The 15,516-nt window shown below is 37.8% G+C and overlaps 1 protein-coding gene across 2 annotated transcripts in view; it reads right to left on the bottom strand.

Moving 5' to 3' along the window:
* Positions 1–827, bottom strand: part of Zfpm2 (zinc finger protein, FOG family member 2) — a 430,200-nt gene extending 429,373 nt beyond the window's left edge. The window contains exon 1 of one of the 2 annotated variants that reach the window (XM_028766333.1): positions 278–827. In XM_028766333.1, coding sequence (XP_028622166.1) covers positions 278–317 — 40 coding nt within the window. In that variant the 5' untranslated portion in view covers positions 318–827. The remainder of the gene's footprint in view (positions 1–277) is intronic. The other variant, XM_028766339.1, reaches the window with a different exon arrangement.
* Positions 828–15,516: the final 14,689 nt, after the last annotated feature.

The raw sequence follows: 15,516 nt of genomic DNA, 5'->3' as shown, positions 1-15,516 counted from the left end.
ATAAAAAGAGGCAACGATCGCAGCAAACCGGAGTTGAAATTAATGAGAAACCAGGGAGCGCGGAGGCTGGAGAAACACACTGGGCTGAAGCTGCCCGGCGCTCCAACTGGCTATGCATCTGTCTGAGGCCGTCTGGTTGTCCCTCATTGCTTGCAAAGTTTGACTAATCCAGAGGACCAGGAGCAGATCGCCCTGAGCGTCTCCCATCCTTCCCGCCGCGTGCGCCCCTCTCCCAGGAACCGATCCCACCAACTCCCGGTCCCGCGCGCAAACTTACGTTTGATCTGCCGGGGTTTGCTCTGCTTTCGCCGGGACATCTCGGCCGCGGCCGCTGCCGCTGGGGCTCCTGCGGTGTCCGCGGTCTCCGCTACCGTTCCCTGGGTTGTCGCCGCCTCTGCCTCTGGCCAGGCTCGGGCCGCCGCCGGCCAGACTCCAGGTGCTCCGTGAGCGCGGGATCCCGGAGCTAGGCTCCTCCGGGAGCCGCGGATCCACGTTTGGAGATGAGCAAGCAAATGAGAGGCCGAGCGAGGGGGCAGAGAGAGTGTGACAGGGAAGAGGGGAGGGGGCGACGGGGAGAGCGATGGGACTGTGGAGGGGGGGGAGGATGGGAATCTAGGAGCGATCGGCCAGGCAGAGAGAAAAGGGGAAGAAGGAGGTGGGGGGGTAAGAGAAGGAAGAGAAGGAGGGAGGGGAGGAGAGCGCGCAGGGGGACCGGAGCTGTGAGGGGCGGAGGGTGCAGGAGGAGGCGCGCGCTCGCTCCCCGTGTCCCTGGCTGCCGGGCAGAGACTCAGGCGCCGCCGCTGCCACTCCGGGCCGCGCCGCGCTCGCACTGCTGCGGGAGGTGGCGAGGCGCGCGAGGGAGGGGCGCGCCCGGGCTGTGGGGAGGGGAGACTATGCCATCAGCGAAAGGAGGATTGGCTGCATCCAAAGCCAGTCCGGATGCAAACTCACAGCCCGGCCTCGGTCGCGTGGAGTGCAAGGGGATCGTGGCGTGGGTGGGAGTTGAAGGGGCTGATGGGGTGTGGGGGGAGAGGTGAGGTTTGGAGGGGGGCCACCTTCTACATTTGTCACCGCGTCAGTGCTGGGCAGCTGCCAGGCCACCCTTCCCCCGCTCCCCTTCCAGCAACTTCTTCCAACAGCCTCTTCCAACGGACCCTCTAACTCTCCTCCCTAATGCCTCGCCCATCTAGCAGGGCACAAAGAAATCTCAGTCTCCTTCCATAAACTTTGTGCTTCCAGTTACTGCTCCCCTCCTGGAGCCCCTGCCCTCCGCCCTCACAGTTTCTTGGCAGGAAGGTTAGGCCACTGGCAAAGTCCCCGGCGAAAGCCAGCTGATCACAAATGCCAACTGTGTGTCTTGGGGCCCGTTAAGTCCTCTCATCTGCCCAGGCTCTCAGGAGACTATTTCATCGCTGTCAGAGTTCCCAGGAGATTGCTGCGGACGCGGACCATCCCCCACTAGGCCCAGGAGAGTGGGGTGATGAGCTGCGCTCAAAGTGCTTTTCTGCATCTTGCTTGAGTTTCCATTTGAAATAGTAAAATCCCGGAATCGGGAGTCAGGCAGATATTTTTCTCACATCCAAAAGGACGAAGGTTAGCTGGATGATTCGCTGTAGGCAGGAAGGGAACTATCATCTCCAATAGGAAATACTAACTTTTAACGAAGTCTGTGGGAGTTCTGCAGCTCCACCCTGCCCCCATGACCTTCCATTCTCCTAGTTCTGCCACAGGGAAGCACCGTGGAGCTAATAAAAGATTTGATCTTGTTCTAATTTTTCAATCAGGTAAGACCTAACAACTATTTCCTGGTTCTTTGGTTTATTGAGTTCTGTTTCTTTTATATTTATTCGATGTATGCTTACGGTTTGAGAAAAGGTGAGGCACAAGAGGACATCATTTTTGGGGTGATTGCATAGTATTATTTTGTTAAATTAAGGTGAGCAAGGTTAGCTTACTTTCCCACAATTTTGTATAGAGTGAGTATAAAATGTCATTCTTTCAGGTGTGCTGAAAGGGGTGGGGTTGTGCGGAATCAGGTACTCTATGTAATCACTATTTACCAATAAACTCCTATGAAGTTGACATGAATTCCCTGGATACTGCCAATGTTTCCCCCAAGGAGGCTATGAACTTGTCCACTCTGACATGAAATTCTGTCCCCTTTCTTTGGTTGACTAGCATACGTGTGAGCATCACCAAATGATGCTCTAAAAGGGTCTGAGATCAGCACAGCGCCTGGGCTAATTGAGCACAGTGAAGGATAGCAGGATGCCCCGTGTGTAAAAGGCACTCTAATCAGTGTTGCCGATTACTCCATCAAGACACCTTTTTAAAGGTGTAAAGAGTTACCTCATGAAAGGTATGGCTGAGCAAATCTTAACACAAGGCTCAAGAGCAATTGTGTCTTAAATTGTATTACATTAGCTATATGACCATATGAGGTTATAACACTACAGCTCATGGTCCTTGGCAACTGAAAAGGCAGTAAGTGACCAAGTCTTTACCTGGAAGAGCCAACAAATTATGGTCCTAAGTACCATGAAAAGCAAGGTTATTTGTACTTGTATGGGGGGTTAAAACAACAACAACAAAAAAAAAAACAGAGACTACAGCTTTTTACCTCCTTCATTCTCAAAACATTACAGTTGAATTGGCATGCGAGGAATCTTAGAGTTGGATTCATTGTACATTAGAGTTTCCATAGATCTCTCACAGAATTGGCTGACTTATAGCACCCAAAAGGAACGTCTACAGGAATTAAAATAATACTGTGCTTAGTGTTTCTTTTGGCATCTGAAATGGTTAAATATGCAAAGCAAAAGAGATACGAATTAATCGGGGCTCAGTATTCAGTTTAAAAGCTGTAGGGAATAAAAGTCAGTATATTTAAGGCGAGATTGATAAAATAACCAGAGTGCATTGTTATAAATAGTATACTAGCTTATCTAAATGCATAAATGTATATCAATTCCAGTTTGTATGAAAGAAATAAACTGAACACTCCTACATCTATTTCTCATCATTTTTAAATGAGACTATGAATTATATTTAAGGTTCAATTTTTATTTTCTCTAGCTTAATTCACCATGGTTATAAAATGAAAAGACAGCAAAACCCATAAGCAATTATCTCTGTCCAAATGGATCCAGCAGCTCCAAACCACAGTTACATGGCTACCAAACAATGATTATGAAAACCACAGTTGAGCAAAGCATCAGGAAACGATATTGCAAAACCACAGCAACAAATGTGTCTGTGATATTGAAAACCACAATTCACAACTAATACCCCGTGTCGCCAATGACTATTAAGTATACATGTGCAAATGTGTAAGTAACCGCACCAAATAATTTCTCATTTACTTAAAAATGAATTATTCATTTTGAGACTTGCTGACTTAATGTCTACATATTGGTTTGTTTAGAAAAGTTTCTGCTTCTCGTAAGAAACCCTTTTAAATCCTATACAAAATGATGGTTAATTTAAAAGCAAAGAACATGCATCTCTAATAATAGGATCTCAAACGTTTAAAGGATTGATCTGCAATCAATCTGAGATGAATACCTACCCTTCTACTCTTCTTCCTAAAGTCTGGGAAGTAAAAATTCATGTTGGAAGAGACTGATTAGAAGAGAAACAGTAGAAAGAATTTGATTACAAACTTAATGAGAATACCACTGTATATATTCTCAAAAAGATACTCTTAGCAAGAAATTATGTCTGACAGAAAATGAAAGACCAGTTCCAAAACTATTGTGTTGTGGAAAAAATCAAATGTTTACCAACATTCGATTTTTGATGGATGAGATGGATGAGGTGTTATTATTTACAAGTTCATAAGGTTGTTATAGTTTAAAATTAATATACAAAGTGCCCAGTTCAACACAAGTGCCAAATGGCTGGGCATAAATTATTCAGGATAAGTATGCTCCACACACTGCTTGGTACATACTTACCCTGATCATACCTGCAACTTATCTGAAATTCAAATTTAACTGGATATCTTGTATTTCATCAAGAAAACCTACAAATGTATCATTTTTATACATATGAATATTTACAATACTGTTTATAGAAAAGGTACAGAAACACTGAAGTACCTCCTGCAGTCATAAGTATTTTAAATTCTGGTTGATGTGATATTTAAGGAAGGAAAGGTAGAAGGTACAAATTTCTTTCCAAAAGTTCTAAATATTTTGGCAAAATACAGAAATTCAATTCTTGGAATAAGTGGAATGCATTTATGTCTGTCTCATTTTGGGATTTGTTTTTAAAATGAGTAAATTTTCTCCAAGGGATCAAGAAATTGATAAAGCAACCTTACAGACCACGTCTTATTAGACAGCAAGCACATTTTTTATTGCAAAAGTAACAGTAAAAGGCTGAATGTTTGCCTTTGTATCATAACCAGAATTTAAGCACAGGTATCTGCCTTTGATTGAAGATTTTGACAATGAATTAAACAAGAATGCAGTATGAAAATAGTGTTTACTATTGTTGATTTTTACAATTTCAGCACTTTAAGATTAAAGATCAATAAATTCACCTAGGTGGCAATCACGTTTCATAGCTATGGAAATGACTATCTGCTTTCTTGCAAAGAGAGTGATAAAAACATTCAGTCACTGCATTTCATGAGCCTGTCAGTCCTTAGCGGGAGCTGGCATGCACAAATAATTGTCTAAGTATCTACTAAATTTATCTGATTATCAAAGATACACAAAAATATTTCTGTATCATTATGGTTTCAAAACTCAGTTCTCATTATTTTCAAATGCTTCTGAAGTCCAGGAACCTAAAATAAATGTGACTTAAGACCTGATTCCCTGCATCCATATTTCCCATTGCAGTCATGTTTCTGATAGAAGAGTATCATGGGGTGACTCCTGTTAAAACACAAGAGCTCTGTTTTTAAGACTATATAACGAAAAGTATGAAGTGTACAGTAAACATTAAAGGAGCCCCATCCCAAAATTTTACAGACATCTGTTAATTTTACCTGACTACATATGTTCTGCTACATTCTGTTCTGGTAATAATATCATGATACCTTTTAAGATTCTCCTCCTCCACCATCTCTTTCTCTTCTTCCTCTTCTTCCTCCTCTTCCTCCTCCACCATTTCTCACTTCTCCTCCCCCCTCTATCTTCTCTTTCTCCTCTTCCTCCTCATCCTTGTCCTCCTTATCCTCCTCCTCCTCATTATTATTCAGGCATGGGTTGCAAGTATTGCCTTTCTGAATCCCCAACCAATCAAAATGTTCCATCTGTCTGTCTAGCATGGTTATCTCAATATTCTAAGTTGTTCCTATGACAGTCAGCCTTAAGAGTTTTTCTTAAAAATCTTAAGAAGTGTCCTCTTACAGTTTCTGCACTGAGATGCAGAATGAGGAATTACTAGTGGTCATACTTATAGAAAGATACCAATGTCAACAAATCATTATCAATCTTACATTTTTGCAGAGCTAAAATCAGAACACATCAACATTTCATGACTTGCTTTAGACACCCTCAAAAATATCTCTGAGTACATTAGTACCTGAGTGTTGGTCACTTGAATTGCATTTCTTTTTGATATCCTTGGTCAGCTTACCTCTATTTAGCTCTGTCATTTCACTGTAGATATTTTTCACAGTAAGACATCATTAGCCTCCCAAGTATCAGTGAGATGCTTCTTTTGGGATCGCACTGACATAAGATGTGTGTCCACCAGAACATGGCCTATTTCATTGCATTACACTGGAAATTCTGACCTGTTTAAATTCTGTCTTTACCAACGCCATTTTACCTCAACTCATTTATGTGGTGAGCTTTCTGAGTTTAAGGATACCCCTAGTGCTAGACATATAGAACATCCTACCAAAATTATTGAAATAAACAGTAAGTTCAGACTGATCCTGTCTCTTTGTGGAATGATTCCTAAGGCTCAGCAATAGAATACTGGATACGTGTAATAGGCAGCTATGTTTATATAAGATGATTTCATGTTCTTATGGAGTATACATAACCCAAAATATGTCTCCAGTCTGATAAGTTTCCTTAGTAATCCAGAGTTACTGTAAAGAGTTGCAATCATATGAGCTGGTCTATTGCCTGAAGAAGTGAAACCTCTAGCATGATGGCATTCTGTTAACATCTGAAATAAGTGTTGGGGTTAGGTAGCTATTTGTGAAATGAACGCCACAAGCTATTGTGTTCGCAAGAGTGGCCCCAGATGTTACTGTACTTTGGGATTATGGAACAGTTAGAATATGGAACTTAGCTAGAGGAAGCAGGTAATTATGGGTGGGTGGGGGGTAGGCATATGGGTGATGCTGCCTCCCAGTCTTTGTGATTTAACCAAGCTCAAGCTTCAAGCTTCAAGCTGCAATCTCCAGATGCAAACCCTGACTTTTCTCCTGAACTGTAACCCAGAGAGAATACTTCCTCCCCTAAATTGTTCCTTCAGGTTATTCTGCCACGGCAGCAAGAAAGCTGACTTCCACAGTGACAGTATAAAGGAAAAAATAGGCAAAACAAATGTGTCTGTAGCAGTAGAGAACAGTACATGGAGCAATATTCCATTTTTTCTCAAGGCTTCTGGGGCTGCAGTGGAACCACCGACATGGAAGGCACAGAGATGGCAACATCTCCTTAGGAAGAAAGTTTCCCCAACCTTTCTTTCTTGGTAATTTTTGCCCTAAATTAATTCAAGATAATAATCCCTGTAGTATTCAACCACAAAGACTAATCTAAGAAAAACAATGTAGTCATCTGAGACATTGCTATACTTGATTAAATATTCAAATTTAGAGACACCAAACCATCTTAAATTTTCTATGTTCTTTCAGAAAAACTATAAAAGTACCTAATATTTTGCTTCTAGGGAGCAAACAAGTCTTGTGAACATTAAGTGAGTAATTCTGTAATGTAAGTTGCTTCAACATTAACCAATGTACCTTCCATCAATTTCTGATTTTGGATATTCACACCAAGGTAACTAATTGGGGTGGGGGATGTTTGTAGTTTCAAAGCCAGAGTTCCACAAGGGCATGACAGTAATTGACATGCAAGTCCACTGCCCTCCTGCCTACATAGATTCTGGTCCCAGATGTTTGGTCTTACTTTCTACTTTGTTTTTCTATATTTGAATAAGCATCTAACAGATTACTTCGCCCATAAATTTTATGAATGTTACTATAATTCACAAGAATAATGTTTATACTTGTGGAATGAATTTTATATGCTATCCTATAAAACTTTTTGCATAAATAACTGGATGAAAAGCAAAAATGTAAAAAAAAAAGACCTTTAGAATACTTGCTATATGTATAGATAGAATTATAGCGCCTCTTCTGATATCCACTTGCATTAAAATAATTCATTGGGAATGAATTTGGAAAGGTCTGAAGATTACATATGCTATTTAGCAATTGACCCATAGAAAATTTTACTGTGGTATAATTCTGTTTGTTTTTCTCCCTAAATATGATTAATTTGGGTTATTTTTCTAGTATTCTATACACTACAATTATCTTACTCCCCTGGTTTATATGATGCGTTCAAATGAACCAGCACATTCAGAGAAAGCATCGACTGATACCTATATGGGTCTGTTTTATCTCATAAGGGTGTCCATGGCTCTATCATCATTCTGCTCCACTATAAGCTGAGAGTCTCTGCCATAGAACATTTTTTCCATCCTTTTCACAGAGGCTTTCTTGACTTTACCCTGAAGTGAATTCTAAGTTCATTGAATTATCTGAATTCCTCAATCATAGAGAAATATATAGAAAATAATATGCAAATAAAAGAAAAGCATAATTACACTAGACATTGTATATGCTAAGCATTTGAACTCTCTTCCTAGCAAGATTTATACATATTTGAGACAGTTTCTGCTGGGTTTTTTGTTGCTCAAGGCTGCAGGTCTTTTGACTGATACAAGGCTATAGAAAGATAAGTCTTACATATTTTATTTCTGTATCTGTATCACATGGGCTGAGTAGAGGTGGCAGGAAATTTATATATAAAATATCATCTTTGCCCTGTTGGATATGTGTCACATCTACCATTTTTAAACTGTGCACCTTTTAAGTGTGACACATGGGCAGTATAGCATTATCAATATGTCTAGAAGCAATACTTGGGTTTATTGTCACTTCTTATGCAAATAATTTTCTATGCTGCAAAATATTTGTGTGTCTCAGTTTACTTATATTTAGAATGAAAATATAATGATATTGCAGACAACAGTTACCGCGTGTTGCATGTGTTCATAACTGTCTCAGCAGGTATAGAGTGTTACTAGGCATTAACTAATTATTCCAAATCTACTCTCCACCTCTTTTTCAGCCACATTACACTAATCTTATTAAAGAGATTACACAGTTTTAAATAGTGCTAGGGTTTTTTGTTTGTTTGTTTTCTTTTGTTTGTTTTATTGTTTATGTGTTTTGAGATCTTCCATATTAGCTTGGCCATAAGATGTAGTTCAGAAGAGTTCAATGAGAACAGACATTACTGAACAAAAACTTTCATGGAAACCTAAAATACCTGTGATCAAAAGCCAGGGAGCAGCTTCTGTTGTGCCCCCTGACTTCATATTTTGTGTCTGGAATAAACAAAGGTGCTTGAGGATTTTCATTTTTTTAATAGTTTAATAATTACACTTTGTAATTCTTAAATTTTTACCTTTTTGAGTCAATATAAAGATTGCTAAACCATTGTATATCATGATTTTAAAAATTTATTTTACTTGCGGGATTATAATTACATAATTTCTCCTTTCTCTTTCCTCCCTACAACCCATCCATCTACCCTTTCTTGATCTCTTTCAAATTCAGTGCCCCTTTTTTCATTAATTGTTGTTACATTCAACAATTTGTGTGTATGTGTGTGTGTGTATAAAAATAATATTTATATTAATTCTACATTTTATATATATATGCATTATGCATATGTTGTATGTATTTAACTTTGTATAATGTTTACATATGTGTGTATGTGTTATATATTTACATGCAATATGTTTCATACAAAATGTTTATATAAATATTTATACTTTATATAAAATATGTATTTTATATATTATATGTATATAAATATATAGACATAGATACAACCTATTAAGTAATTATAATATTACTTGTATGTTTGTTTTCAAGGCTGGTCATTTCTTATTAGATAATCAAAGTAAGTGCTCTTTCCTGGGAAAGATAATTTTTCCACTCTCAGCATTCTTTAGTCACCTGTAGTTCTTTGTGTAGGGTTGAGAACGTTCTCATGGGTTTTCTACTGCTGCTGTCCTTGAATATTTTTAGAGTCATCTAGCAGCCATGAAAATAAAATCTACATACTTTGGATAGCAATTGAAAAGGAAAACTCTAAAAGACTTCAGCTATCCATACTTCAGCCTTGACCTGACTCTAGCATTGTTAGCCAGTGTGTAGGAATAGGTGATGTCATAGCTGTTTTGCTCATCAAGCCATGATAGTTAGATTTCTAATACATACATCAGAAATAAATCTTAACTTCTTAACTTATACCCACAAACTTTTCAAACAAGGTGTTGTTTGCTTATCTTCAACATCCTGGCTTTTACAAGACTCTACTCTTATTCTTATATTAAATATATTATATTTAAATATTGTCTTAGTTAAGGTTTTATTGCTGTGAACAGATATTGTGACCAAGGCAGCTCTTATAAAGGACAACATTTATTGAGGCTGACATACACGTTCTGAGGTTCAGTCCATTATCATCATGGCAGCGGCATGGCAGCATCTAGACAGTCATGGTGCAGGAGAAGCTGAGAGTTCCACATCTTCATCTGAAGGCTGTTAACAGAATACTGCTTCCCAGCAGCTGGGATGAGGGTCTTAAAGCTATGCTCACAATGACACACCTACTCCAAAAAGGCCACACCACCCAACAGTGCCATTCCCTGGCCCAATCATATAAAAACCATCACAAGTATATCAAGTATAATATTTATATTATATTTAATAATAAAATATATACTATAATTTTATAAGTATAAATGATATAATTATATATGCTAAATAAGATAAAGATTACATTAAATATAGACATATATTTAATTTAAATAAAAAGATATTTATATTGTTATTTAATATTTTTATTTTATATTCATTAAATAAAGTATTATATTGAATAGGATTTTTAAAATGATTTATTATTATTAATAGTTCTATCATTTTTATCTTCTCACTGTAGTCTGTGAATTGCCTATTAAGGTATATACGAATAATTTGAACAACTTCTTTCAGTCTTCTTTGCCTTTAAGGTTTATCCCTTTTCTATTTTTCTATCAAAAGGTTTTTTTTTTTCCTTCCAGGGAGAAAAGAAAACCAAAAGCAATACCTGCTGTGAGGATTGCAAGTGTACTCCATCCAAGTGTCTGATACAGAGATTAGTGAGGAGCATGAAAAGGTCATTTGCATACAATTAAAATAAAAGTAAAACCTACACCATAAAGATGAACCTTAAGGTCTTGTATGGTCTGCCCATGTGTTAAGTGCTTAGGTGCCAGCTAATGGGCTTTGAGTAGTATTTAGTTCGTGACAGCTATGAACTCAGTTCTTCTTGTTTCTTCTTCTATTCCTCCTTCTGTTCTTCTCCCCACCTTCATCTCTCTTTCTCTTTCCAGAATCCCGAGAGGTGTATGTTTCCCTCCACCTTCCACCATAAGCTACACACTCTCTGCCACGATGATAAATTGGGTTAGCATAGCTTGGAATCATGAGCCTCATAAACATGTCCTCTCAGTTGATTTTTCTCAGGTATTTGTCACAGCAGCTAACATGAGACCTAATCTGACTTCAGACTTACAGTTTGGAAGCTATGGCTTTGATTTTAATATACACAGAGATGTGAGAATATGCATTTATTTACTGAACATCCATGCATACCTTCAACAAACTACCTTCAGAATCAACAGACAACAAAAAATTAAGAGCCTAAAATTTAAAATATCCTTAGGCAAAACAATTATGCTTACTGGTTTTTCTTAATAGCATTATGCTTGTGATGGCTAATATTGATTGTCAAATTGTCAGGATCTAGCACCACCTGGGAGAAAAGCATTCAGGCACACCAAAGAGAAAGAGTTTAGGTTAGTTTCTGGGCAGAGCAGTGATTAACTGATCTGTCATATTAACTGTGTTGGAAAAATCCACTCTGAAGAAGGGCAGAACAATTCTAAACTAACTACTATTACAAAAGCTAGCTAGCTGAGTACAAACATTCATTCTTTCTGCTTCTTGATTGCAGATGCAATGTGGTCAGCTGTCTTAGGCTCTTGTCACTGGGACTTGGCACTAAGTGAAAGTATACCCTAAAACTGTGAGCCCAAATGTGCCCCTCTTATAAAACCACAACCATCAAGCTGCTTTGGCCAGGGTATTTGATCACAGCAATAAGAGTATAATTAAGATAACTATTTTTGTTTGTTTGATTTTAGCTAATGCTAAATTAACTCAAATTTTACTCTCAGTACATAAAATAAGTTAAAACCTCTCCAAGGGGCTGAGGAAATGACTCAGTGGGTAAACAGCTTTCTGGGTAAGTATTTTCAAGGACTGGAGTACAGATTCCTAACACCCAAATAAGTGCCAGGGGCACATTGGCACAAATGGAAGAGCGGCGCTAGTGAACAGAGACAGGGCATCTTAAGAGCAAATGGGATGCCCAGACTATCTGAGTGGACAAGCTCTGGGTTTAAAAAGAGACCATGTATTAATATGTAAAGTGGAAAGAAATGAAGGAAGATACCCAATATCAACCTCTGACCACCATATCTTCTCATATGCATGTGCCCACACACATGTGAGCCACAAGTACACAATGACACACTATACACTTGACCAATCAATGAATGGAACAAATAAGCATATAAATAAATAAACATTTCTGTGTGAGTGGTAATCACTTCCCAGAAATCCAGCTGCATGAAAAAAATAGAAAACATGTTTTCACCCTTGAACCTGAGATCCATTCCTTACAACATGATGAATTAGCACCTTTGGGGGGAGATTCACTGCAAAAATATCTTTGATGACTGCAAAACACTTCAGAAGTCCACTAACACAACTGACACCCACATCGGTATCCCTTCTGTCTTCCTGTATGACCACAGCTGAGTGGTACCACCTGACATAACAAAAACTGCCCCACACTGGAAGTAAAGGTTAGATATAATTATTCTGTTGATTAGTACTTCCGTTGGCCCTACAAGCTTACATATGTGCAAGGAAAATTTTTGTCGGTGAGAAAATGGAAGTTCAGAATGACAGCATGCACTCGCTATGCCTCTACTGTAGCTGGAGAAGCAGCAGCTCCAGCCCTGCACTGTGGTCAATGCCATTTCCTTTTGTCACTTAAGCTTCTACAATAATGAGCAGTGACAAAACCTTAAACAAACTGGCAGCGTCTGGATGTGTAACCAGATGCCCCGCATGCAGTTTGGATGCCTCTAACTGGACAACATCCATCCATCCATTTCCTTCCTTCAGATTGCAATTGTTATAGCTTCCAGAGTTCTAAAACTACTAAATCTGTAGATCTAACTATGATTTTCAAGGACTATATTTAGGAATGTAGATTTCTAAGGATGAACAGCTTTGTCTAAATAATTGGTTCTGGAGTGTTTCCTTGCCTAGCCAGATCTGTAAAACTCTTTTGATAATGTTCTCAATTTGTCAGATGTTGGAAGATATTAATTCTCTTTATTCTCTTTTCTTGTTTATATGCTGAAGGACTTTATACAGAGAAGACCAAAGAGCCATAAACAAGATTACTCCAGCATCCACCTTAATGCTTGATCACTCTTTGGCATTTGTGAGAAATGATGCTTATATTTAACATACTAAAGAACATTGCTTTAAAGAACATGCTCTAGCTAGATTCTCTTTAGAATACATGACAGGCAATTTCAAAGTACACAGGTTTAGTAAGAAGTTTAGTTCATGGCTATGTACTTCCATGTATGTACCTACCAAACTGACTTCTCACTTGGTGACACAATAATACTTGAATGGCTAAAGACCTCAGTAGATATGTCCACTATTATATTTTGCTTGGGTTATACTCTAAACCTGATATTTATGTTTGCTTAACTTTTAAGTCTTCTTTTCCTGTGCCACACTGGTATACATCCTGTTCTTGCTCTCCCAGGCTGACAGGAAATTATCCATGCATGACAATTTAAACAGAAGACCACTTCTCTCTGATCAACTTCTTTGATCAAAACCTGATCCTATAAACAAACATTACTTAAATGACACCGTTACAGAGATATGAAGAGTTTCATATTATTTTAAAGGTGAGGCAAAAATACCCTTATCAGTAAAAATATAACAAAACATAGACCTCCATACCATAGAGGATTTGAATTACCAGTTGATCTCACTGTGAGTAAATAGATCTATATTGTATATTGACTCTGTACCTGGTCAGTTCTTCTAGCATTTATTTTGCTACTTGATATCTAACCAAATTACAGACCTGGTTACAATCGAAGATTATCTTTTCACCTTGACTGAAATGATGCAGAATAGATAGATACTTACTTAAATTAAAACAGTAACTCTGTGAAGGCCAGTAACTTATGCTATAATGTTAATAATTAAAATTTCAACTTCATATATTAACAACATACTGAATGTAAGCGCTGAAATGAGTTAAGAAATAAGAAAAGAATAATTAATGTGTACATTTCATTTTAAAGGGCATAAGAAATGCTGATTGAGCTACAATGTAGACCCTCACTCTCTGTGATTTCATTCATTTATTAAATTAATTGCTCTTTGTGAATGTCTATAACCCACTACTCTGTCTTAAAAGAGCTAGCAGTAAAAACACAAGTTACAACTAAAAGCAAGATGATAGACAGTATTTAACAATGTAATCTGGGACACGTAAGTTATCAAGGGTGAGGCATACAACACTCTGAGCAAGATGGCGGTGGAGGTGATGGTAACATTATTCTTCAGAGGATTGTTTTCAGGCAAACTGTGTCTTCCTCAATAGTGGCATTCGAGTCAGAGTAAACAAAATCCGTGCATTTTAAGGAGAAACTGAACAATCCTATGTCTATCCTCCTTCACAATTATTCACAAATATTATTTCTTATAGTTTTCATAAAAGTAACTGACTGTATTTGTTCGACAATATCTGTGACCTAAAATAATGTTCTGTGCACCACAGCACAGGTTTCCAGTTCACCACCTTGCAAATTATAAGAAATTTTCACCTACTCAAGTGAATAATAGAACAAAACATCAATAAACACAAAAATGATGAAGATATTGATTTTAATTAAATGAATGGCTCAATGATTTTTTTCTGGCTCCCACTCTTTCAACACTTATTTAAGCCCACTAAGTTATTTATAACAATATGAAACAATTTTCCAGTAGAATATTTGGAGTGAAATAGTTTTTTACATAAAGCATGGAAATCCATTTTTTGAGACTACCTTTACAGAGGTATGCTGTGCACATCTGATTCTTTGTTCTTTCATAGCCAATTATTTACTGTAATACATCCGAAACAGATGGTATCTTGAACCTGGGGACATTAGAGGCAACAGAAGAATTTCTTGAGCACATTGAAGAGCAGTGTGCTATACATTAAGCCTAATTATGCCCATAAAGAATAAGGAATGTGCATTTGATTTCTGATATAAACATTACTATTACATAAAATGGTGATAAGAACTACTGTCTATTATAGAAATATGCAACTTGAATAGAAACTACATTAACAAAATATTAATCATTAAAGCATCAGGATTGTGCATTGAATTGTACTTGTAACAAGTTCATTGCTGTAATCTTAGTCCTTAGTATTTCAGAATGTGAGGTTATTGGGAAATAGGCTCTTTCATAGAGGTAATTAGACTAAAATGAAAGCATTAGGGTGGGCATTATTTTAGTATGGCATGTGCCCTTTTAGACATATGGAGGGAGAAAGAGAGAGAGAGAGAGAGAGAGGATGAAAGCACAAGCTGAGTTGAGATGATGCTTTTGAAAGTCAGAAAACTCAAAGACTTTCTCCAGTACACAAGATACTAAGGTGCTAGCAGAGGAGCATGGGATATCTTTTCCTCACAACCATAAAAAAGATCAAATCCTACCAATGCCATGATTTCCACTTCCTAGCACACTGTGGCTCTTTGTAAATTGACTATATACACACTCACCTGTGTTTTGCCCAACCAGTAGCTTTGTCTATTTAAACACATAACTGATTCTTAACATTAGTGATAATAATAACATGACTTTTTGAGTAGTTATTACATCCAAGCTATTTTGATCTGATCTGATTTTATATTTTAACCTCATGAAATGAATAGACAATAAGAGATGTTTTGCATGGAAATAATAATTCAATTGTTTTATTAAGTATTAATAACTAATATTAAATATATTTTACTAAGTTGCTCAGGGATTTCAGGAGCTAATGTATTTATGGCTCTATTAACATGGATATTATTTAAGAGGGTATGATTTTT

This window comes from Grammomys surdaster, unplaced genomic scaffold (assembly GCF_004785775.1).
Source record: "Grammomys surdaster isolate TR1022 unplaced genomic scaffold, NIH_TR_1.0 63, whole genome shotgun sequence".
NCBI classification, from domain to species: Eukaryota; Metazoa; Chordata; class Mammalia; order Rodentia; family Muridae; genus Grammomys; species Grammomys surdaster.
This window is presented reverse-complemented; position numbering and strand designations above follow the sequence as displayed.